Source organism: Heptranchias perlo, chromosome 10 (genome assembly GCF_035084215.1).
Source record: "Heptranchias perlo isolate sHepPer1 chromosome 10, sHepPer1.hap1, whole genome shotgun sequence".
NCBI classification, from domain to species: Eukaryota; Metazoa; Chordata; class Chondrichthyes; order Hexanchiformes; family Hexanchidae; genus Heptranchias; species Heptranchias perlo.
This window is the reverse complement of record NC_090334.1, coordinates 3,273,467-3,296,375: the sequence shown is the minus strand read 5'-3', so window position 1 is coordinate 3,296,375 and position 22,909 is coordinate 3,273,467. Positions and strand designations below refer to the sequence as shown.

The 22,909-nt window shown below is 48.3% G+C and overlaps 1 protein-coding gene across 1 annotated transcript; it reads left to right on the top strand.

Moving 5' to 3' along the window:
• Nucleotides 1–5,174: 5,174 nt before the first annotated feature.
• On the top strand, nt 5,175–18,021 carry haus2 (HAUS augmin like complex subunit 2). The gene is made up of 7 exons (XM_067991139.1): nt 5,175–5,264; nt 5,800–5,898; nt 7,358–7,462; nt 13,467–13,536; nt 15,378–15,510; nt 16,550–16,658; nt 17,026–18,021. Exons 2-7 carry the CDS (start codon nt 5,809–5,811, stop codon nt 17,146–17,148), a joined length of 630 nt encoding a protein of 209 aa, XP_067847240.1. The 5' UTR covers nt 5,175–5,264; nt 5,800–5,808; the 3' UTR covers nt 17,149–18,021.
• Nucleotides 18,022–22,909: the final 4,888 nt, after the last annotated feature.

The following is a 22,909-nucleotide window of genomic DNA, read 5'->3' as shown; positions in this document are numbered from 1 at the left end:
TAAGCTACAACTCAGGACGACATGCATGCTAAACAGCGGAAGCAACATGCTATAGACAGAGCTAAGCGATTCCACAACCAACGGATAAGATCAAAGCTCTGCAGTCCTGCCACTTCCGGTCGTGAATGGTGGTGGACAATTAAACAACTAACGGAAGGAGGAGGCTCTGCAAACATCCCCATCCTCAATGATGGCGGAGTCCAGCACGTGAGTGCAAAAGACAAGGCTGAAGCATTTGCAACCATCTTCAGCCAGAAGTGCCGAGTGGATGATCCATCTCGGCCTCCTCCCGATATCCCACCATCACGGAAGCCAGTCTTCGGCCAATTCGATTCACTCCACGTGATATCAAGAAACGGCTGAGTTCACTGGATACAGCAAAGGCTATGGGCCCCGACAACATCCCAGCTGTAGTGCTGAAGACTTGTGCCTCCAGAACTAGCTGTGCCTCTAGCCAAGCTGTTCCAGTACAGCTACAACACTGGCATCTACCCGACAATGTGGAAAATTGCCCAGGTATGTCCTGTTCACAAAAAGCAGGACAAATCCAATCCGGCCAATTACCGCCCCATCAGTCTACTCTCAATCATCAGCAAAGTGATGGAAGGTGTCGTCGACAGTGCTATCAAGCGGCACTTACTCACCAATAACCTGCTCACCGATGCTCAGTTTGGGTTCCGCCAGGACCACTCGGCTCCAGACCTCATTACAGCCCTGGTCCAAACATGGACAAAAGAGCTGAATTCAGAGGTGAGGTGAGAGTGACTGCCCTGGACATCAAGGCAGCATTTGACCGAGTGTGGCACCAAGGAGCCCTAGTAAAATTGAAGTCAATGGAATCAGGGGGAAAACTCTCCAGTGGCTGGAGTCATACCGAGCACAAAGGAAGATGGTAGTGGTTGTTGGAGGCCAATCATCTCAGCCCCAGGACATTGCTGCAGGAGTTCCTCAGGGCAGTGTCCTAGGCCCAACCATCTTCAGCTGCTTCATCAATGACCTTCCCTCCATCATAAGGTCAGAAAAGGGGATGTTCGCTGATGACTGCACAGTGTTCAGTTCCATTCGCAACCCCTCAGATAATGAAGCAGTCCGAGCCCGCATGCAGCAAGACCTGGACAACTTCCAGGCTTGGGCTCATAAGTGGCAAGTAACATTCGTGCCAGATAAGTGCCAGGCAATGACCATCTCCAACAAGAGAGAGTCTAACCACCTCCCCTTGACATTCAACGGCATTACCATCGCCGAATCCCCCACCATCAACATCCTGGGGGTCACCATTGACCAGAAACTTAACTGGACCAGCCATATAAATACTGTGGCTACAAGAGCAGGTCAGAGGCTGGGTATTCTGCAGCGAGTGACTCACCTCCTGACTCCCCAAAGCCTTTCCACCATCTACAAGGCACAAGTCAGGAGTGTGATGGAATACTCTCCACTTGCCTGGATGAGTGCAGCTCCAACAACACTCAAGAAGCTCGACACCATCCAGGACAAAGCAGCCCATTTGATTGGCACCCCATCCACCACCCTAAACATTCACTCCCTTCACCACCGGCGCACCGTGGCTGCAGTGTGTACCATCCACAGGATGCACTGCAGCAACTCGCCAAGGCTTCTTCGACAGCACCTCCCAAACCCGCGACCTCGACCACCTCGAAGGACAAGAGCAGCAGGTACATGGGAACAACACCACCTGCACGTTCCCCTCCAAGTCACACACCATCCCGACTTGGAAATATATCGCCGTTCCTTCATCGTCGCTGGGACAAAATCCTGGAACTCCCTTCCTAACAGCACTGTGGGAGAACCTTCACCACACGGACTGCAGCGGTTCAAGAAGACGGCTCACCACCACCTTCTCAAGGGCAATTAGGGATGGGCAATAAATGCTGGCCTTGCCAGCGACGCCCACATCCCATGAACGAATAAAAAAAAGGAAGATAGAACAAGTCCAGTTAGCTTAACATCGGTGAAAGGAAAGATAATGGAATCTTTATTCAAAGCTGCAATAGAAAAATATCTGGAGAATGAAAATATAATAAAGAAGTCAGCATGGATTTCAGAAGGGAAGGCCCATGCTTGACCAACCTTATTGAATTATTTGAAGAATAGAAAGAGTAGACAAGGGTGATGTAGTAGATGGAGGTGGTGTTCCACAGGGATCGGTGCTGGGACCACTGTTGTTCACAATTTACATTAACTATTTAGACTTGGGAATCAGAAATTTGCAGACGACATCGAATTGGGGGGTATAATTAATACAAAGGAAGAATGCATTAAAATACAAGAGGACATTAATAAACTTGCAGAATGGGTGTGTAATTGGCAAATAAATTTCAATATAGATAAATGTGAGGTATTGTATTTTGGTTGGAAGAATAAGGAGGCCACATATTGCTTGGATAATAAGAGTCTAAATGGGATAGAGGAGCAAAGGGATCGGGGGGGGTACAGATACACAAATCACTAAAAGTAACGATGCAGGTTAATAAGGCCGTAAAAAGGCAAACAAGCACTGGGTTCATTTCGAGAGAGATCGAATTGAAAGACAGAAAAGTTGTGTTAAAATGTATAAAACCTTGGTTAGATGACACTTGGAGTATGGTGCACTGTTCTGGTCTCCATACTATTAAAAGGATATAGAGGCACTGGAGAGGGTGCAAAAAGGATTCTGAACTGAAAGGATATCTTTATCAGGAAAGACTGAACAGGCTGAGGCTCTTTTCTATAGAAAAGAGAAAGCTGAGGGGTGACCTGATCGAGGTCTTTAAGGTAACGAAAGGGTTTGATGTAGAGAAAATATTTCCACTTGTGGGGGAGACCAAAACTAGAGGTCATAAATATAAAATAGTCGCTAATAAATTCAATCGGGGATTCAGGAAAAACTTCTTTCCCCAGAGAGAGGTTAGAATGTAGAATTCAAGGAGGGGTTGAGGCAAATAGATCGATACAGTTAAGGGGAAGGAGAAGGGAATAGAGGGGGGGGGGGGGGGGGGGGAGAAGGGAATAGAGGGGGGGGGGGGGGGGGGGAGAAGGGAATAGAGGGGGGGGGGGGGGAGAAGGGAATAGAGGGGGGGGGGGGGGGGAGAAGGGAATAGAGGGGGGGGGGGGGGGAGAAGGGAATAGAGGGGGGGGGGGGGGAGAAGGGAATAGAGGGGGGGGGGGGGGGGGAGAGAAGGGAATAGAGGGGGGGGGGGGGAGAGATGGGAATAGAGGGGGGGGGGGGGAGAGATGGGAATAGAGGGGGGGGGGAGGGAATAGAGGGGGGGGGAAGGGAATAGAGGGGGGGAGAAGGGAATAGAGGGGGGGGAAGGGAATAGAGGGGGGGGAGAAGGGAATAGAGGGGGGGAGAAGGGAATAGAGGGGGGGAGAAGGGAATAGAGGGGGGGAGAAGGGAATAGAGGGGGGGAGGAAGGGAATAGAGGGGGGAGAGAAGGGAATAGAGGGGGGGGGGGGGAGAGAAGGGAATAGAGGGGGGGGGGGGGAGAGAAGGGAATAGAGGGGGGGGGAAGGGAATAGGGGGGGGGGGAAGAAGGGAATAGGGGGGGGGCAAGAAGGGAATAGGGGGGGGGCAAGAAGGGAATAGGGGGGGGGGGGAAGAGGGAATAGGGGGGGGGGGGAAGAAGGGAATAGGGGGGGGGGGGGAAGAAGGGAATAGGGGGGGGGGGGAAGAAGGGGAATAGGGGGGGGGGGAAGAAGGGAATAGGGGGGGGGGGGAAGAAGGGAATAGGGGGGGGGGGGAAGAAGGGAATAGGGGGGGGGGGGAAGAAGGGAATAGGGGGGGGGGGGGGAAGAAGGGAATAGGGGGGGGGGGGAAGAAGGGAATAGGGGGGGGGGGGAAGAAGGGAATAGGGGGGGGGGGGAAGAAGGGAATAGGGGGGGGGGGGAAGAAGGGAATAGGGGGGGGGGGGAAGAAGGGAATAGGGGGGGGGGGAAGAAGGGAATAGGGGGGGGGAAGAAGGGAATAGGGGGGGGGGGGAAGAAGGGAATAGGGGGGGGGGGGAAGAAGGGAATAGGGGGGGGGGGGGGGGAAGAAGGGAATAGGGGGGGGGGGGGAAGAAGGGAATAGGGGGGGGGGAGAAGGGAATAGGGGGGGGAAGAAGGGAATAGGGGGGGGGGGAAGAAGGGAATAGGGGGGGGGGGAAGAAGGGAATAGGGGGGGGGGGAAGAAGGGAATAGGGGGGGGGGGAAGAAGGAATAGGGGGGGGGGGGAAGAAGGGAATAGGGGGGGGGGGGAAGAAGGGAATAGGGGGGGGGGGGAAGAAGGGAATAGGGGGGGGGGGAAGAAGGGAATAGGGGGGGGGGGAAGAAGGGAATAGGGGGGGGGGGGAAGAAGGGAATAGGGGGGGGGGGGAAGAAGGGAATAGGGGGGGGGGGAAGAAGGGAATAGGGGGGGGGGGGGAAGAAGGGAATAGGGGGGGGGGGAAGAAGGGAATAGGGGGGGGGGGGGAAGAAGGGAATAGGGGGGGGGGGGAAGAAGGGAATAGGGGGGGGGGGGAAGAAGGGAATAGGGGGGGGGGGGGAAGAAGGGAATAGGGGGGGGGGGGAAGAAGGGAATAGGGGGGGGGGGAAGAAGGGAATAGGGGGGGGGGGAAGAAGGGAATAGGGGGGGGGGGGAAGAAGGGGGGGGGGGGAATAGGGAGGGGGGGGGGGGATGAAGGGAATAGGGGGGGGGGGGGAAGAAGGGAATATGGGGGTGGGGGGGGGGGGAGAAGGGAATGGGGGGGGGGGGGGGGGAGAAGGGAAATGGGGGGGGGGGGGGGAGAAGGGAATAGGGGGGGGGGGAGAAGGGAATAGGGGGGGGGGGAGACTGATTCATTCCCTGCAATCTCACTCCCCGCTTCCTCAGATCCCCGTCTCCCAGTACCTGTTCCCCGGGCCAGTCCCGGTCCCCCGCCCCCGGGCCGGTACCTGTCTCCCCGGGCCTCTGGCGGCGACTGGGCGAGGCGGGTTAACTCTTGTAATCCAGACGCCGGCCGTCAAACCTTCCCCCGGCGGCTACCGGTCAGGCCGAACTCGCAGCGACTGCACCGCGCAATCGCTCCCAGGGCGGGCCGGTAAATGTCACCGATGAACCCCCGCTTTTTTCACGCGTCTCCCTGGTGACGTCAGCGGACCGGACCGGACTCCCAAAATAAACAAACCCCGGCTCAGTGAGGCCGACCTCACCAACATGGCGGGGCTCCGTCACACGTCACCACCGCGCCGGGTAATAAATTACCGCATCAGCCCGCGCCGCAGAGCGACAGCGGAGAGCGCGAGAGGTGAGTAACGGCTGGAGCGGCCCCCCCGGGGAAACCTCCCCCCCTCCCCCCTCCTCACCCCCTCACCCCCTCACCCCTCCTCACCCCTCACCCCTCCTCTTCCTCACCCCCTCCTCTCCTCTCCCCTCTCACCCCACCCCTCCCCCACCCCTCCCTCTCACCCCACCCCTCCCCCTCCCTCTCACCCCTCCCCCCTCCCTCTCACCCCACCCCCTCCCTCCCCTCCCTCTCACCCCACCCCTCCCCTCCCTCTCACCCCACCCCTCCCTCACCCCTCCCTCACCCCCCTCTCACCCCACCCCTCCCCCCTCCCTCACCCCCCTCTCACCCCACCCCTCCCCCCTCCCTCACCCCCCTCTCCCCCCACCCCTCCTCTCCCCGCATGCTGTCACTGGTCTGTGAGTATGAGATACTCGGGGTTGTACAAATGACTAATTACAGGAAAGCCTGTGTTCAGACTGCTCCTGTCGAACCCATGGCACTGACTTGCTGGCACTCTGCAGAACTCACATCTTTTCTCCAATCTGCTTTTCAGCCCATTCGGATGCAGTCTCCAAACCCGTGGGCCCCAACAGCTTCAAACACAGCAGCTTGTTTCCTGGAGAAGTGCCTGAGATCTGGAGTGCTGTCACAGGTAGGGCTGGCTAACCTCAGGAGGTGAGGTTAATGCTCATACACTTTTCAAAATACATACTTTATTTTTTTAATAAAATTTGGCAATTTTTTTTCCAGTTGCCTCCCCTATCTCCTCGGTCCCATTGCTCGCTTCAGTGTATCAAACTGCCCAAGTGGCTGTTCTTCACACATAAACCCAGTCAGTAACCGTTCCCATGTGGGATATCCCAGCCAAGCCCCATCCAATCCTCGGTTATGTTCACACCAATACACACGGGTAATCAGACTTATTGGGAGCATCCAAGCCCAAAAGAAAGGACTTACATTTGTATAGAGCCTTTCACAACCTCAGGATGTCCCAAAGCGCTTCACAGCCAATTAAGTACTTTTGAAGTCTAGTCGCTGTTGTAACATAGGAAATGAGGCAGTCAATTTGCGTACAGCAAGATCCCACAAACAGCAATGTGATAATGACCAGATAATCTGTTTTAATGATGTTGATTGAGCGATAAATATTGGCCAGGACACCGGGGAGAATCCCCTGCTCTTCTTTGAATGGGATCTTTTACATCCATCTGGGAGGGCAGACGGGGCCTCAGTTTAACATCTCATCTGAAAGACGGCACCTCCAACAGTGCAGCACTCCCTCAGTATTGCACTGGGAGTGTCAGCCTGGATTATGGGCTCAAGTGTTTGGAGTGAGATTTGAACTGACTCAGAGGCAAGAGTGTCACCCACTGAGCTACAGCTAACCAGGGCACTGAAGCTAATTTTAGCCCGCCTCACCTTCCCCCTCACCCCCCTTCGGCCTGGCTGTGATTAGCTGACTCAGCACAGACCAGCCATTGAACTCGTTGACCCTCTCATTGGGTAAGCCTAGACTGGGAATGCTCGCAGCTTATCCTGTCAGCCAAGCCTCAATTCTCTGGTGCCCAGACGTCCAGTAGAGGTTTATTCTGCAGCAATCCGGAGTGAGATCTGGGAGCAGTTTTACTTTCTCACTTCTCCCTTTCACTCCCGATACAGAGGCCAGTTACAGTTGTTCTGCCTCTGCTGAATGTAGCCAACTCTCACGGGCCAGGTTTCCCACTGTCTGACTCGGGAGAAAGAGGTTTCCATCAGGCCAGCTACACCGTCTCCTCATTCTCTCCCAGGACTTCAAAACCGTGGGACCCCTCCTCTCCCTTAGTCTTCGCCTCCTCCTACAGTCTACTGGCTTTTAACAGCCACGCTTGGTATCACCTGACAAGCTTTCTAAAATCAAAGCTTAGCCCCTGCTTCCAGTCCAGCCTGTTCTACCCTTCGTCCTGTTCAGTTCCTCAGGGAAGTCTAGAATCGGATGGCTTGCTAGTCCCAGCACCGTGCCCTGTAACATTGCAGAGACGGAGCGAATAGATTGATATTGCAGTTACAAGGCGTGCATTTGTTTTATTCCCAGATGACTCTCTTGTGATTTGTTTTCTTGCCCTGTCAAACAGGATGTTTTGGATTTAAACAAGGTAGACTTTGAAAACACAGTGCCGTTTGTCCAACGCTTCAAACTAATGGATGCAGTTTCAAACACCGAGGCGGAACTTGAGCAGGTATCGGCCTTTATTCTCTAGATAATGAAACTGTTCACTCTGTAAAGGGCAGCAAGGAGCCAAATACAACAACAGCTTGCATTTATATAGCGCCTTTAACATAATAAAATATCCAAGGCGCTTCACAGGAGCGTTATCAAACAAAATTTGATGCCGCGATAGGGAGGGGCGAGGCCTGTCAGTACAGGACTAGGCTCAGAGTAACTGTCAGCTCCTGACCATCAGTGGTGTGTACAATAAGAACAGCAGCAGCTTCCATTTATATAGAACCTTATTGTAAAGAAGTGACCCAAGATGCTTCCATAAATAGGAGCAAGGAGAACGGACACTAAGCCAGGAAGGGAGAGTTTTTTTTTATTCGTTCATGGGATGTGGGCGTCGCTGGCGAGGCTGGCATTTATTGCCCTTGAAAAGGTGGTGGTGAGCCCCCTTCTTGAATCACTGCAGTCCGTGTGGTGAAGGTTTTCCCACAGTGCTGTTAGGAAGGGAGTTCCAGGATTTTGACCCAGCGACGATGAAGGAACGGCGATATATTTCCAAGTCGGGATGGTGTGTGACTTGGAGGGGAACGTGCAGGTGGTGTTGTTCCCATGTACCTGCTGCTCTTGTCCTTCTAGGTGGGTGAGGTAGCGGGTTTGGGAGGTGAGAGGGGTGATGGAAAGCCTGGCGGAAGAGAGGGTTTTGAGGAGGTTTTTAAACAATCTTGCATTTACATAGCACCTTTTATGACCTCAGGACATCCCAAAGGGTTTTGAAGTACTTCTGAAGTGTAGTCATTGTTGTAATGTAGGAAACTCAGCAGCCAATTTGCGCACAGCAAAGTCTTAGAAACAGCAATGTGATAATGACCAGATAATCTGTTGGTTGAGGGATAAATATTGTCCAGGACACCGGGGAGAACTTCCCTGCTCTTCAGATCGTGCCATGGGATCTTTTACATTCACCTGAGAAGGCAGACAGGGCCTCGGTTTAACGTCTCATCCGAAAGACGGCAGCTCTGACAGTGCAGCACTCCCTCAGTACTGCACTGGGAGTGTCAGTCTAGATTATGTGCTCAAGTCTCTGGAGTGAGGCTTGAGCCCACGACCTACTGACTCAGAGGCGAGAGTAAAAGCACTGAGCCACAGCAGGGGGGAAGGGGAAGGGGAAGGGGGAGGGGGAATGAGATGAGATTTAAGGAACGAGTTCGGGAGAGCAGGGCCGAGGCGGCTCAAAGCTCTGTTAGGCACGGGGAGAAGGAGGGGAGGCAGCGATGCACAGAAGGGTGGAATGGGAGGAGTGGTTTAAGGGATTGCATGTCGGGTGGACAGGGCCGTGGAGGGGTTTATGGATGAGCTTCTGGGTTTCATTATATTGGAGAGTGGGGAGCAAGGATGTGAAGCAGGGCAGGATCAGTGCAGTAGAGTTTGGACAAGCTGGAAGACTTGGAGGAAAGGAGACCAAGAAGGAGACTGTTGGTGAGTTTGTTGAGTCTGGAAGCGACTAAGTCATGTCTAAGGGTTTCAGCAGAGATGCGGCTGAGGTAGGGTGGAGGTGGGTAGTGTGGAAATCCAGGTGGGTCACAGGTAATCGGCCCGGCTTCAGACCTCAATACAGCCTTGGTCCAAACATGGACAAAAGAGCTGAATTCCAGAGGTGAGGTGAGAGTGACTGCCCTTGACATCAAGGCAGCATTTGACCGAGTGTGGTACCAAGGAGCCAGAGTAAAATTGAAGTCAATGGGAATCGGGGAAAACTCTCCAGTGGCTGGAGTCATACCGAGCACAAAGGAAGATGGTAGTGGTTGTTGGAGGTCAATCATCTCAGCCCCAGGACATCGCTGCAGGAATTCCTCAGGGCAGTGTCCTCGGCCCAACCATCTTCAGCTGCGTCAATGACCTTCCCTCCATCATAAGGTCAGAAATGGGGATGTTCACTGACGATTGCACAGTGTTCAGTTCCATTCGCAACCCCTCAGATAATGAAGCAGTCCGTGCCCACATACAGCAAGACCTGGACAACATCCAGGCTTGGGCTGATAACTGGCAAGTAACATTCACACCAGACAAGTGCCAGGCAATGACCATCTCCAACAATTGTAAACAATTTTACAACACCAAGTTATAGTCCAGCAATTTTATTTTAAATTCACAAGCTTTCGGAGACTTCCTCCTTCCTCAGGTAAATGTTCAGGATCTCCTTGAAGCCTACGCATTTATACATATAGAACAATACATGGTGTTTACAGACTGCCCCTGCAACTGCCCGTTGCCAAGGCAATCACCGTGTTCAGACAGAGAGGTGTCACCTGCAGAACCCCCGAATACACATTCAACAAAAAAACAAACAGGGAAAAAAAAGAGAAAAACAGAGAGAGGCAGAAACATCCGGAAGGCAGAGAGAGCCAGCAAATGACCCATTATATTAAAAACAGATAACATTTGTTCGCTGGTGGGGTAACGTGTAGCGTGACATGAACCCAAGTTCATGTCACGCTACACGTTACCCCACCAGTGAACAAATGTTATCTGTTTTTAATATAATGGGTCATTTGCTGGCTCTCTCTGCCTTCCGGATGTTTCTGCCTCTCTCTGTTTTTCTTTTTTTTTTCCCTGTTTGTTTTTTTGTTGAATGTGTATTCGGGGGTTCTGCAGGTGACACCTCTCTGTCTGAACACGGTGATTGCCTTGGCAACGGGCAGTTGCAGGGGCAGTCTGTAAACACCATGTATTGTTCTATATGTATAAATGCGTAGGCTTCAAGGAGATCCTGAACATTTACCTGAGGAAGGAGGAAGTCTCCGAAAGCTTGTGAATTTAAAATAAAATTGCTGGACTATAACTTGGTGTTGTAAAATTGTTTACAATTGTCAACCCCAGTCCATCACCGGCATCTCCACATCATCTCCAACAAGAGAGAGTCTAACCACCTCCCCTTGACATTCAACGGCATTACCATCACCGAATCCCCCCACCATCAACATCCTGGGGGTCACCATTGACCAGAATCTTAACTGGACCAGCCACACACATACTGTGGCTACGAGAGCAGGTCAGAGCCTGGGTATTCTTCGGTGAGTGACTCACCTCCTGACTCCCCAAAGCCTTTCCACCATCTACAAGGCACAAGTCAGGAGTGCGATGGAATATTCTCGACTTGCCTGGATGAGTGCAGCTCCAAGAAGCTCGACACCATCCAGGACAAAGCAGCCTGCTTGATTGGCACCCTAAACATTCACTCCCTTCACCTTGGCTGCAGTGTGTACCGTCCACAGGATGCACTGCAGCAACTCGCCAAGGCTTCTTCGACAGCACCTCCCAAATCCGTGACATCTACCACCTAGAAGGACAAGGACAGCAGGTACCTAACAGCACTGTGGGAGAACCTTCACCACACGGACTGCAGTGGTTCGAGAAGGCGGCTCACCACCACCTTCTCAAGGGCAATTAGGGATGGGCAATAAATGCCGGCCTCGCCAATGACGCCCACATCCCATGAACAAATTAAAAAAATAAGCCCGGGATGGTTGCAGGTAATCAGCCCAGGTAGACGTTAAAACATTGACCACACTTCAAAACAAAAAGTACTTCATTGGCTGTGAAACCCTTTGGGACATCCTGAGGTTGTGAAAGGTGCTTTAGAAATGCAAGTTTGTTTCTTGTTTTTTGTTAGGTTATTATTGAGTTCATTTTACAGAAGTTGTGATGAAGTTTTTTCTAACCATTTTCTGCCCTTATTCCCTGGAGCAGTGACGCATACTGAGGTATGGTCACTTGGATACAGCCTAGGCTTCAACATCTTACCCAAGTGGCCATTCCTCGTGTGGGCCTCAACATTGAGGGAGGGGGGGGAACAACACAGACACCTAATCCTGTCCTCACCCAAATGCACGTTCGGCTGGAGGCATTGAACAGTGGGCACCCTGGCTGATTCACCAGGGGGTAGGACCCAAACTGCCAGTCCAGCTGAAATCAGCTAACCCAACTCAGACCAATAACAAACCTAAAGAAGAACCTAAAGAAAAAACTAAAGAATAAGGCATACTCTCAGAACAAAGACAATAAAGGAGAGGATAACAAAAGGGAATAGGAAGAGGTTAGGAAAGAAGTCAAAAAAACAATTAGGAAAACAAAGAGGAACTATGAAATTAAATTATCAGGCAATATAAAAAGAAATACTAAAGTATTCTACAGACACATAAATAACAAAAGAAAAATCAGTATTGGGATGGGGCCACTAAGGGATGCACAAGATAAACTCGCAAGTAATGTCAGTGAAATGGCAGAAATATTGAATAGTTACTTTGCCTCAGTATTTATCAGAGAGACTAACAAGGTGGACATGACATTAGAGGAAGAGATCAAAAAAGATATTAAAACATTTAAGATAGAAAGGGGGAGATAATTGATAAACTAATCAATCTTAGAGAGGATAAAACCCCTGGTCTGGATGGATCGTATCTGCGGATAGTTAGGGTAGAGATAGCAGAGGCACTATTACATATATATAAAAATTCATTAGAAAAGGGAATAGTGCCAGAGGACTGGCGGACAGCTAATGTTATCCCTGTATTAAAGGGAGATAGAACAAGTCCAGGGAACTATAGACCAGTTAGCTTAATGTTGATGGTAGTAAAGATAATGGAATCTTTACTCAAAGATATAATAGAAAAGCATCTAGAAAATGAAAATATAATACAGTAGTAAACACTGATTTCAAAGAGGAAAATCATGCTTGACCAACCTTATTGAATTCTTTGAAGAAAGAGTGGACAAGGGTAATGCAGTAGATGTAATATATTTGGATTTTCAAAAGGCCTTTGATAAGGTACCACATGGTAGACTCATGACTAAGGTCAGAGCATGTGGAGTCAGGGGACAGGTAGCAGAATGGATAGCAAGCTGGCTACAAAACAGAAAACAGAGTAGGGGTTAAGGGTTGTTACTCAGACTGGCAAAAGGTGGGAAGTGATGTTCCACAGGGATCAGTGCTGGGACTACTGTTATTCACAATTTACATTAATGATTTGGACTTGGAAATCGGAAGTACAATTTCAAAATTTGCGGACGACACCAAATTGGGGGCTGTAGTTAATACAGAGGAAGAATGGGTCAAAATGCAGGACATTAATAAACTTGCAGAATGGGTGTGTAATTGGCAAATGAATTTCAATATAGATAAGTGTGAGGTGGTGCATTTTAGTCAGAAGAATAAGGAGGCCTCATACTGCTTGGATAATAAGAGTCTAAATGGGGTAGAGGAGCAAAGGGATCGGGGGTACAGATACACAGATCACTAAAAGTAACGATGCAGGTTAATAAGACTGTAAAAAGGCAAACCAAGCACTGAGATTCATTTCTAGAGGGATAGAATTGAAAAGCAGAGAAGTTATGTTAAAATGTATAAAACCTTGGTTAGATCACACTTGGAGTGCTGTGCACAGTTAGGATATAAAGGCATTGGACAAGGTGCAAACAAGATTCACAAGGATGATACCAGAACTGAGGATAGACACATCAGGAAAGGCTGAACAGGCTGGGGCCCTTTTCTCTAGAAAAAGGAAGGCTGAGGGTTGACCTGATAGAGGTCTTCAAGATAATGAAAGGGTTTGATAGGGTAGACATTGAGAAGGTGTTTCCACTTGTGGGGGAGATCAGAACTAGAGGTCTTGCGTATAAATCCTATAGGGAATTCAGGAGAAACTTCTTTACCCAGAGTAGTGAGCATATGGAATGCGCTACCATGAGGAGTAGTTGAGGCAAATAGTAGAGATGCATTTAAGAGAAAGCTAGATAAGCACATGAGGGAGAAAGGAATAGAAGGCTATATTGACAGGGTGAGATGAAGAGGGATGGGAGGAGGCTCGTGTGGCGCATAAATGCCAGCATAGACCAGTTGCGCTGAACGGTCAGTGTAACCTGGGACCTTCCTGGTCTGTATGGCCGGGAGTACATTCACCCACTCAGCTGTTTGATGGGTCTCTGTCGTGTACTATTGATTTTTCTTCATTTCTTCTGACTGTCAGAAATCTCTGGATGTAAAGCTGCTGCAGTTGCAGAATGACGCAGCAGATATCGCCCTCCCCGTGTGTTTGGGTAAGTCCGCTGTGGGTAGTTCTGTGTGGCACATGTAAAATATAAATAGGGGCAGGTGGGTTTGATGTGTCCCTTTAAGAAACCAGGGAGGGGAGGAGGGCCCTTTGCTGTAGGATATTAGTTGGGTTTTTATGACACTCTGGTAGTTGTCATGTCATTTTATCAGCCCACAAATTAACAGATTTATTGAAATAAGTTTCATAACTTACCCTGGTGGAATTTGAACTTGGGACCTCTGGGTTGGTAGTCCAGTACCATAACCACTAGGCTACTGTACCTCCTCCCCCTGCTAAACTATCTGTTTCTAATACATGGGCTCAAGCTTAGAAGGTGGACAGTTTATAATTCATTACCGAGAGAGTGGGGAGTGTGTAGAACACTGCCTGGGGAGGCAGATAGTGTGGGACATTCCAGGGAGGATTGGATAGGTAGAGGGAGTGGGTGAGAGGGGTTAAGGATCAGGACCAGCCAGAACGAAAGGGTGTCCTGGTCCTATCCCTTCCTATGTGACCCAGTGCTGTCAATCTGTCCGTCTGAGTGTTTAGTATTCTGCGGCGAGTGACTCACCTCTTGACTCCCCAAAGCCTTTCCACCATCTACAAGGCACAAGTCAGGAGTGCGATGGAATACTCTCCACTTGCCTGGATGAGTGCAGCTCCAACAACACTCAAGAAGCTCAACACCATCCAGGACAAAGCAGCCCGCTTGATTGGCACCCCATCCACCACCGGCGCACCGTGGCTGCAGTGTGTACCATCCACAGGATGCACTGCAGCAACTCGCCAAGGCTTCTTCAACAGCACCTTTCAAACCCGCGATCTCCACCACCTAGAAGGACAAGATGTGGAGATGCCGGTGATGGACTGGGGTTGACAATTGTAAACAATTTTACAACACCAAGTTATAGTCCAGCAATTTTATTTTAAATTCACAAGCTTTCGGAGGCTACCTCCTTCCTCCTTCCGCATCGTTCACCTGAGGAAGGAGGTGGCCTCCGAAAGCTTGTGAATTTAAAATAAAATTGCTGGACTATAACTTGGTGTTGTAAAATTGTTTACAATAGAAGGACAAGAGCAGCAGGCACATGGGAACAACACCACCTGCATGTTCCCCTCCAAGTCACACACCATCCCGACTTGGAAATATATCGCCGTTCCTTCATCGTCGCTGGGTCAAAATCCTGGAACTCCCTTCCTAACAGCACTGTGGGAGAACCGTCACCACACGGACTGCAGCGGTTCAAGAAGGCGGCTCACCACCACCTTCTCAAGGGCAATTAGGGATGGGCAATAAATGCTGGCCTTGCCAGTGACGCCCACTTCCCATGAATGAATTTTTTTTTTAAAAGCCTGCATTCAGTGCCGAGTGGACTGTGTAGCACCAAGTTCACAGTGTCCCAGGTTCAGTCCCCACCCTGTGCTGAGTTTTAGCCAATCTCAGGCAAGGTAGCAGTGGGTGAGCTACAATTAGCATCGGTGCTCCTGAGCCAAGGAGGGGCAAATCGGCCAGGGTTCCTGCCCCTGCTCACTAGACAGTGGCTTGTTGAAAAGTGCACTGTCTGAATGCCTGATGAGGGCAGGATCAGGGCTCAGCTGTGAAGTCCCAGGTGGTCAAGTAGCCTGCCAGAGCTCAATGAAGAAAGGCCTTATGGGTGAGCTACCGGAGGGCTGAACCTGTAGAACTGTGGCCAGTGTGAGTTAGCACCTTTTAAGACAAAAGGGGAGCCGATGGGGGGATAGGACCCTGCACTGATTCGGTGTGTATCACAGCGTGCAGCTGCATGTCAGGTACACAGTGCTGTGGCACCAGGTATTTGACATGTTCCTCTGTTGTATTGCCAGCTGAGAAGTACAATCAGCTTCAGTTGATGAACAGCCACCTGGAGACGACCTTGCAGGAGGAGATGTCATTGAAGCAGCGATTGGTGCAGCCTATTTGCCATCAGAGCCTGCCCATTGAAGCCAACTGTCACCGGTGAGTTGTAGGGACATCCCAACTGGACTGGAGTTTCGTGATGACAGCACCACGGTACTTGGAATATAATCAGAGCCCTTAGAATTCTCTCAGCTACTCGAAGCCAATTTCTGCAGCAAACCCAACCAGATTCTGTGGTATTAGAATGTAGATTCTGCGGCAAGTCTGTGTCATTCTGTGCATTCCCTGTTCTGCAATGGTTTTGTGTTTCTGTGAATTAACATTCTGACACCTATGCTGCATCTTATAAAGGGAATCTTACCATCTGAACCTCCTTTTGGAAAGTATTGTGAAGGAAATTAGGATTACTTTTAACAAACTGTGTCAGCTATGTCTCAGTGGGTAACACTCACCTCTGAGTCAGAAGGCTGTGGGTTCAGGCCCCACTCCAGAGACTTGAGCACATAATCCAGGCTGACATTCCCACTGCAGCACTGAGGGAGTGCAGTCTTTCAGATGAGACGTTAAACCGAGGCTCCATCTGCCCTCTGAGGTGGATGTAAAAGATCCCACGGCACAATTCAAAGAGCAGGGGAGTTCTCCCCGGTGTCCTGGCCAATCTTTATCCCTCAACCAGTAACTCCATTATTATTGTATCCTGCGACTACCAGGATGGTAGAAGGTGAACCAGATGGACTGTGGTCTTTTTTCATCTTACAATTCCTATGTTCCTAAATAACCAACATCACTAAAACAGATTATCTGGTCTTTATCATATTGCTGTCTGTGGGATCTTGCAATGCATAAATTGGCTGCTGCATTATATTACAACAGTGACAACACTTCAAGAGTACTTCATTGGCTGTAAAGTGCTTTGGGACATTCTGAAAGAATGCTATGTAAATGCAGGGTCTTTCTCTAGATGGTAATAGTCTAATTGTTACTAAACCCAACAGTGTGTGAGAGCTGGATTAGCATCAGTACAGATACAGTCAGCAACTTAAGGTGCTGGATTAATGAGTGGAGATACAATCAGTAACAACTGAGCCCTTTCTCTGCTACCTTTATCTCCCTGCTAAACACATTAATTATTGATCAGGTATGTTTCTGAGCTCCTGCCAATGATGGTGAAGGTTATTGAGAAACTGGACTCTGATCTGCAGCTGTTAAAAACCATCCCTCAGGTGACTGAGAAAGTGAAGATGATGGTAAGTAAACAACTCAAATTTCCAACTATAATTTTTTTTTCTTTTTGTGAAGAATGGAACATTTTCCATTTGTCACCCAGTATCATAGGATGAATCAGATACAAAGCAAAGCTCATTCTACACTGTCCCATCAAACACTCTATCTAACCCGTGCTTTACCTGTCCTGGGAGTGTTTGATGGGACAGTGTAGAGGGAGCTTTCCTCTGTGTGGAACCTGAATTGTGCCTACCCCAGAAATACTCATTACAAGCACTGGTGCAAGAAATAAAGTGTTCTATTCCCCAGCACTGATGTCCATCTGCTTGTGATTAATACAAACGTTCTCTAAGAATATAAACATTTTAAGACAGGCTGTTGTATGTTTAGGAAAACCTTGTTGCCAGGGTGGTCTCTGAGGTACTGGAGCTGAAGGAAGTGATGGAGTTAATCATGAGGTGGAGAGAGCAGCAGAAGACGACTGTTGGATTGGAGAGCCTGAAAGAGAAATGATGACTCTGCTTCCTGGGTTGAGAAGTCACTTTCTCCCAGAGAATTGGCCTGTTTGATACACAAATTATTTGAGTTTTTAGATTTGAATGTGTGAACTCCTATTGGATGGGTTTGGCCCGCAGAAATGAACCAATGTTTCATGACCGCTCAGCTGCTTCCTTAGGTCATCGGTTGTGGGAAGTGTCCAGGAGAGCACTCTATCGGTGGAGGGAGCAGAGGTGCTAGCTTTCAGGGGCGGACCCTTCGTCCTACCCTGTGGTGCTGGCACTGTGCAGTTCTGACAGGTGTCTTTTTGCCAAATTCTGTGCCTCCTGTCAGGCAGGTGCTGTCTGCTTGGTGGGTACAGTGCCATAGGCACCATACTCCTCTGGTACCTCACCCATACAACCATTCTTCAGGTGAGCCTACACAGGAAGTATCAGCAGGCTGTTTTGACAGTCAAGGGCATTGCAACCAAGACCAATCTTCTCACCCTTTGTCCATCCACGTGCAATTTCCAGCCAGAGTCAATGGATCATTGACTGAGCAGAACCCTGACCAACGTTCCCCATCCTCAGCCCAGGAGTGCTGAGGCTAATAGTCCTTGAGCAGGAATGGAACCTGGGCCCTTATCCTCAGTGCCTTTACTCTAAGGCCATTGGGGCATCTGTTGTCCCAGGTATCTCTACCTATCCTGATCAGACAGAGCACCTCATCAGAGGAAGTCCCAAACATACAAGTGAATCCTTTATTGTTGGGACTGTTACCTTATTGAATTTATTTTCCCAATGGTGACCTTGGGTTTCTGCAAGGGTAATAGTTTTGCAGGCATACCCATTTATCAGAAATTGGCTGACATGATGCTCGTTTGTAAATAAAAGCTGTTTAGAATTTTTTGTTGTGTTTAATGAGTTTTGGCATTTTATTAAAAATGAAATAGCACCAGGAGCACTAACTGGAAGCATAAAGGGACTAGCGACTGAGCATCCACAGCCCTCTGAATGAAGACACCAGCTATTTGGAAATCTCCAGATTACAAGATAATTACAGTTGAGGAAGAAACATGCAGAAACCAGAGATCAGGCAGGCAGGGGTCACAAAAGGAGGCAAATCCACAGAAAGATGTAGATACACAGATGCCAGAAACATTAAAAGCAAGATGTTGAAACGATGCCGTTGTGGCAGCAAGGAAGTACAGTTTAGTAGGAATTTCAGAACAGTGGCTAAATCCAAACAATGGTAAGTATAATATTTGGAACATAAGAGTGTTCAGAACAGATAGTGGATAAGAAAGTAGGTAGTGTAGCCCAATGTAGCAGGAGCATGTCAGAGGTATGAAATTGACCCTGTGGGATGTAGAAAGTTGCACAATGCACTGCTCTGATTATACATCTCTAATGTGAGAATGTTCAATCTACTGCTAGTCATCTGCAGAAGGAGGAGGAAGACAGTTTGCTCCTTGAAGAGATGGGAAGGGTAGGTGAAAACAGGCAAGTTATTTTATTTTAAAATCCATCAAATATAAACTGGGAAAACCCAAGGGGTTTAGTGCCAGAGCTGGTAGATGACTGTTTCATAACCCAGTACAGCAGGGCAACTATGAAAGGCAGAGCTCAACTTGTTGCACTACTGATTAATGATTCAGACAACATGTAGAAAATGGAAGTTGTGGCCACAGCATGATCAAGTTCAACCTGATCTGGGTTTGTGAAATAGCCAGGAACAGGAACCAGGTACTTTAAAAGGAGCGGGGCGGTGAGGAGCAGGAGCCCGGAGGGGGGGTTGTGCGTAGCGGGGGTGGAGTAAGCACTGTGTGGAGTGCCCCAGGGCTCAGTGTTGGAACCAATACTGCTTCTAAATTTACATCAGTGACTTGGATTGAGAAACTCATTGCTCATTGGTGAAATTTGCAGATGATCCCAAACCAGGGAATCAATGGATTTGGAGATGGCAGCACAGAAATTACAGAATGAGCTGGACAAAATATGTACACTGACAGAACAATAATGGATGAAAATTAATGCAGACAAGTGAGAAGTATTAAACGTAAGGAGGAAAAATGGGCAACATCCGTACTGCATGAATGGTGGTGAAATAGCGAAGGATAAAGTGAGATGAGATCTTGTAGCCTCGGCTCAACATTGTAGGGACACCAGGATCGATGTTAGTCAATGACAGCAGGCAAGTAATTAACCCTTCACCTTAACTTCTGGTCAAGGAACAGCCTGCAGTTCACCACCCAGTCTGTGCCTAGGAGTTAATGATGCTTAAATTTAGCTCACAGAATTATCTTGTATCAACCCTTTGTGGCCTTGGTGCTATGACTTCAATCCCTAGTACGGAATGTTTTGGTTGTTAAAGCCTTCATGGTTTGTGATTAACATTAGCCCTTTTCTTTCCCACTGTTCAGTCTGACTGCCGACTCCATTTTGAGGACACAATGAAGACAATCCTTAGGGTATTTCTCCTACATGTCCAACCAATTCAGAGCAGCAATCAACAACCAATAGAATGATGAATTAAACACCCAGAACAGTAAAATACAAGTCAGAGGAAGTGATCAAACTACAGTGCTCTGATCAGACCACACCTTGCATCCATTTCTGGTCACTAACAGACAGGGAAGATATTCTAGCACTGGATGCAATATAGACAAGAAACACAAAGCTGATCCCTGCTACAAAAGCTCTGGGTTATAAGGAAGGGCAGGAGAAACTTTGCCTTTTGTGAATTGAAAGGAGGTATGTGAGAAGTGATCTTCGAGATATACAAGATAGTTAATGGTATGGAAAAGTGAAATCCAGAAAATTACTTCAAACTAAATTACAAGAGTAGGACATGGGGACACAATGTCAAACTTGTAAAAGGCAAATTTAGGAGTGGTCACAGGAAGTTCTTCACACAGTGCATGGAGCAGACTCCTGGACAGAGCAATTGAGCAAAAAAACCTTGGAATCTTTTCAGATACAACATGCTGCTACATTCAGGGATCTTTCTGGATGAATGAACTAAGATGGACCTATTTGAGATTTGTTAGCAAGACATCAAGACTAAGCAACAAAATATTAACTCCACTATTGGTGTCCCCCTCCTACCCCAAGGGATCTATCAGTAAGACTCATAAAACCCTCAGCCACCCCACAACCTGCCTATGCAGTCCCGCGTCAAAGAATACTTCATTTGGCAGCTATACAATTGGTAAGTTAAAGAGGAGAAAGTGAATCTATTGATAGTTCTACAGCATTCAAGACAGGTTCCTAATAATAGGGGGGGGAAAATGAGAATATTTTTCACGCAGTGAGTTGTGATGATCTGGAATGAGCTGCCTGAAAGGGTGGTGGAAGCAGATTCAATAGTAACTTGGATAATTGGGAATTGGATAAATACTTGAAGGGAAAAAATTGTAGGGCTATGGGGAAAGAGCAGGAGAATGAGACTAATCGGATAGCTTTTTCAAAGAGCCGGCACAGGCACGATGGGTCAAATGGCCTCCTTCTGGGCTGTATGATTCTATGCAGCTTTATGAAACCAGTCTTTCTGCTTCCTTGTATTTTATTGGTAAATAAATCTGGCACACTAGTAGATTAGCCTATATAAAGTGATCTAACTTTGATATTTTCCATTGCTCGAGGTAATGGGAGCTGTGGCGGTCATTCTACCTATTCTCTAGTAAGCAATTTTCCACAATTGAGTTCACTTAGACCTGAGCTACACTATCCTAAATATGGGAGAGAGAGAAGCAGGTCCACAGGAGATTGAGTCTGCTGATGGAAGTTGTCATCAAGCTGTGTGTTGGAGGGAAAAAACTACCAGCACCGTCCGATCAGTGCAGGATACTCTCAAGGGAGGAGATAAGCTGAAACAGTGAATGTGGCAAACTGGATTTTTGCCTATATTGGATTATGTAATTTATAATAATTCTGCATTGCCAGCTTCAGTGTATAAGGGCTTGAGTCACAAGGCTGGACACAGCAATTTGTCTGAACAATAAGCCAGCAAGCTGGAACCAGGTTACTTACAATAGTGATTTAAAGTGTTCAATAGTTATTCAGAGAATGGGTTGTTATGGGCAAACTCAAACATTTTGTGCTATAGTGAAAAGATGGCTCCTTGTGACACTGTACAGTTAATAATTCTTTCAGTTAATAATTTCTTTGTAATTGAAGCTGTGTTTTGAGAAAAGTGTCACCAGTTTTAAGTGGTTCACCCAGCTCAAGGAACATTAGAAACGGGAGGCGGCCATTCAGCCTTTCGAGCCTGTTCCGCCATTCAATTAGATCTATAACTCAACTGTATTTACCTGCACTTGCTCCATATCCCTTGATACCCTCACCCAACAAAAATCTATCTACTCAGTCTTGAAAATTTCAATTGTCCCCCAGCATCCACAGCCTTTTTGAGGGAGAGTTCCAGATTTCCACTCCCCTTTGTGTGAAAAAGTGCTTCCTGATTTCACTCCTGAATGGCCTAGCTCTAATTTTAAGATTGTGCCCCATTATTCTGGACTCCCCTACCAGAGGAAATAGTTTCTCTATCTACCCCATCGAATCCCTTTAACATTTTAAACATCTCGATCCGATCAACCCTTAATGTCCTACACTCAACAGAATACAAGCTGTCCTCATATTTTAACCTTCTGGGGAAACCATGGTAATGTTTCTCTCAAGGCGTGTCCAGCCTTTGGGCACTATGCTGGGATTTTTTTTTTTAACACGCGAGTGGCTTGCTAGGCCACTTGAGAGAGCATGAAGAGTCAACCACATATTGCAGGACTGGAGTCACATGTAGGCCAAGGATAGGGGTGGCAAGTTACCTTCCTTGAAGGACATTAGATTACAAGTTGGGTTTTATGAGGAGGCAGAGATGATATCATAATAGGAAACTGGATAAGTAATTGCAAAGGATACGGAGAAAGGGCAGGAGATGGGATTGGAGCAGACAGTTCCAATTAAACACAATCAAAAACAAAATACTGCGGACGCTGGAAATCTGAAATAACAACAAAATGCATTCTGTTCTAAATGAAGAGTTATCACAGGTGCGATGGAGGGATGATATTGTATGTTGCAATATGTAAGATTCTGTTTTAAAAGCAGTGAGGGGCAGCCTCTCAGCCCCACCAAATCCTTGGGATAGGTTTGCTGCTGGCCAGTATCTTATTTGCAGCGTGAGCTCCATTGGTCCAAATTGTTGCCAAATGGCAGAACTCATTAGCAATTCTCCCACCCTCCATCAGCCAGCTCCAGTGAAGTTACTTGTGGGGCTGGCACCAACCAAAGGGGCAGCTGAGTGACTCGGGGTGGTTCTTTCTGTGGCTAAGAGGACTGGAACATTCTTTCTCCCCACACCAGGAAACGCAGTGCCAGCTGATTTCAGCCTGCCAAGCAGCTCCTGCTCTTATCACACAGCATGGCTATGGTGTGCCCGAGCACAAGCTCTGAGGCTCCCCTATTCGGGGCAGAAATTTATCTCCTGGTTAAACTCATAAGGACGGCAGGTTTCCTTCCCTGAAGGACATTACTGAACCAGTTGGGTTTTTACGACAATCCGACAGCCTCATGGTCACTTTTACTGAGACCAGCTGATTATTTCCAGATCCTATAAACTGAATTCAAATTTTCAAACTGCCAGTGGGATTTGAACTCACGGCCTCTGGATCATTGGTCCGGTAACATAACCACTATACCACCGCACCGGTATACGTTCAAATTATGCACTGTTCCTGGATCTGTAACTCCAAATAGCACAGAGAATGATGGCAGGATTCTAGACTAGATACACC

Coding starts and splice junctions, on each gene's coding strand:
- haus2 (XM_067991139.1), top strand. CDS start 5,809: ATGCAGTCTCCAAACCCGTGGGCCCCAACAGCTTCAAACACAGCAGCT. Junction 15,511..16,549: donor ATTGAAGCCAACTGTCACCG/GTGAGTTGTAGG, acceptor ATTATTGATCAG/GTATGTTTCTGAGCTCCTGC. Junction 16,659..17,025: donor CTGAGAAAGTGAAGATGATG/GTAAGTAAACAA, acceptor TTGTATGTTTAG/GAAAACCTTGTTGCCAGGGT.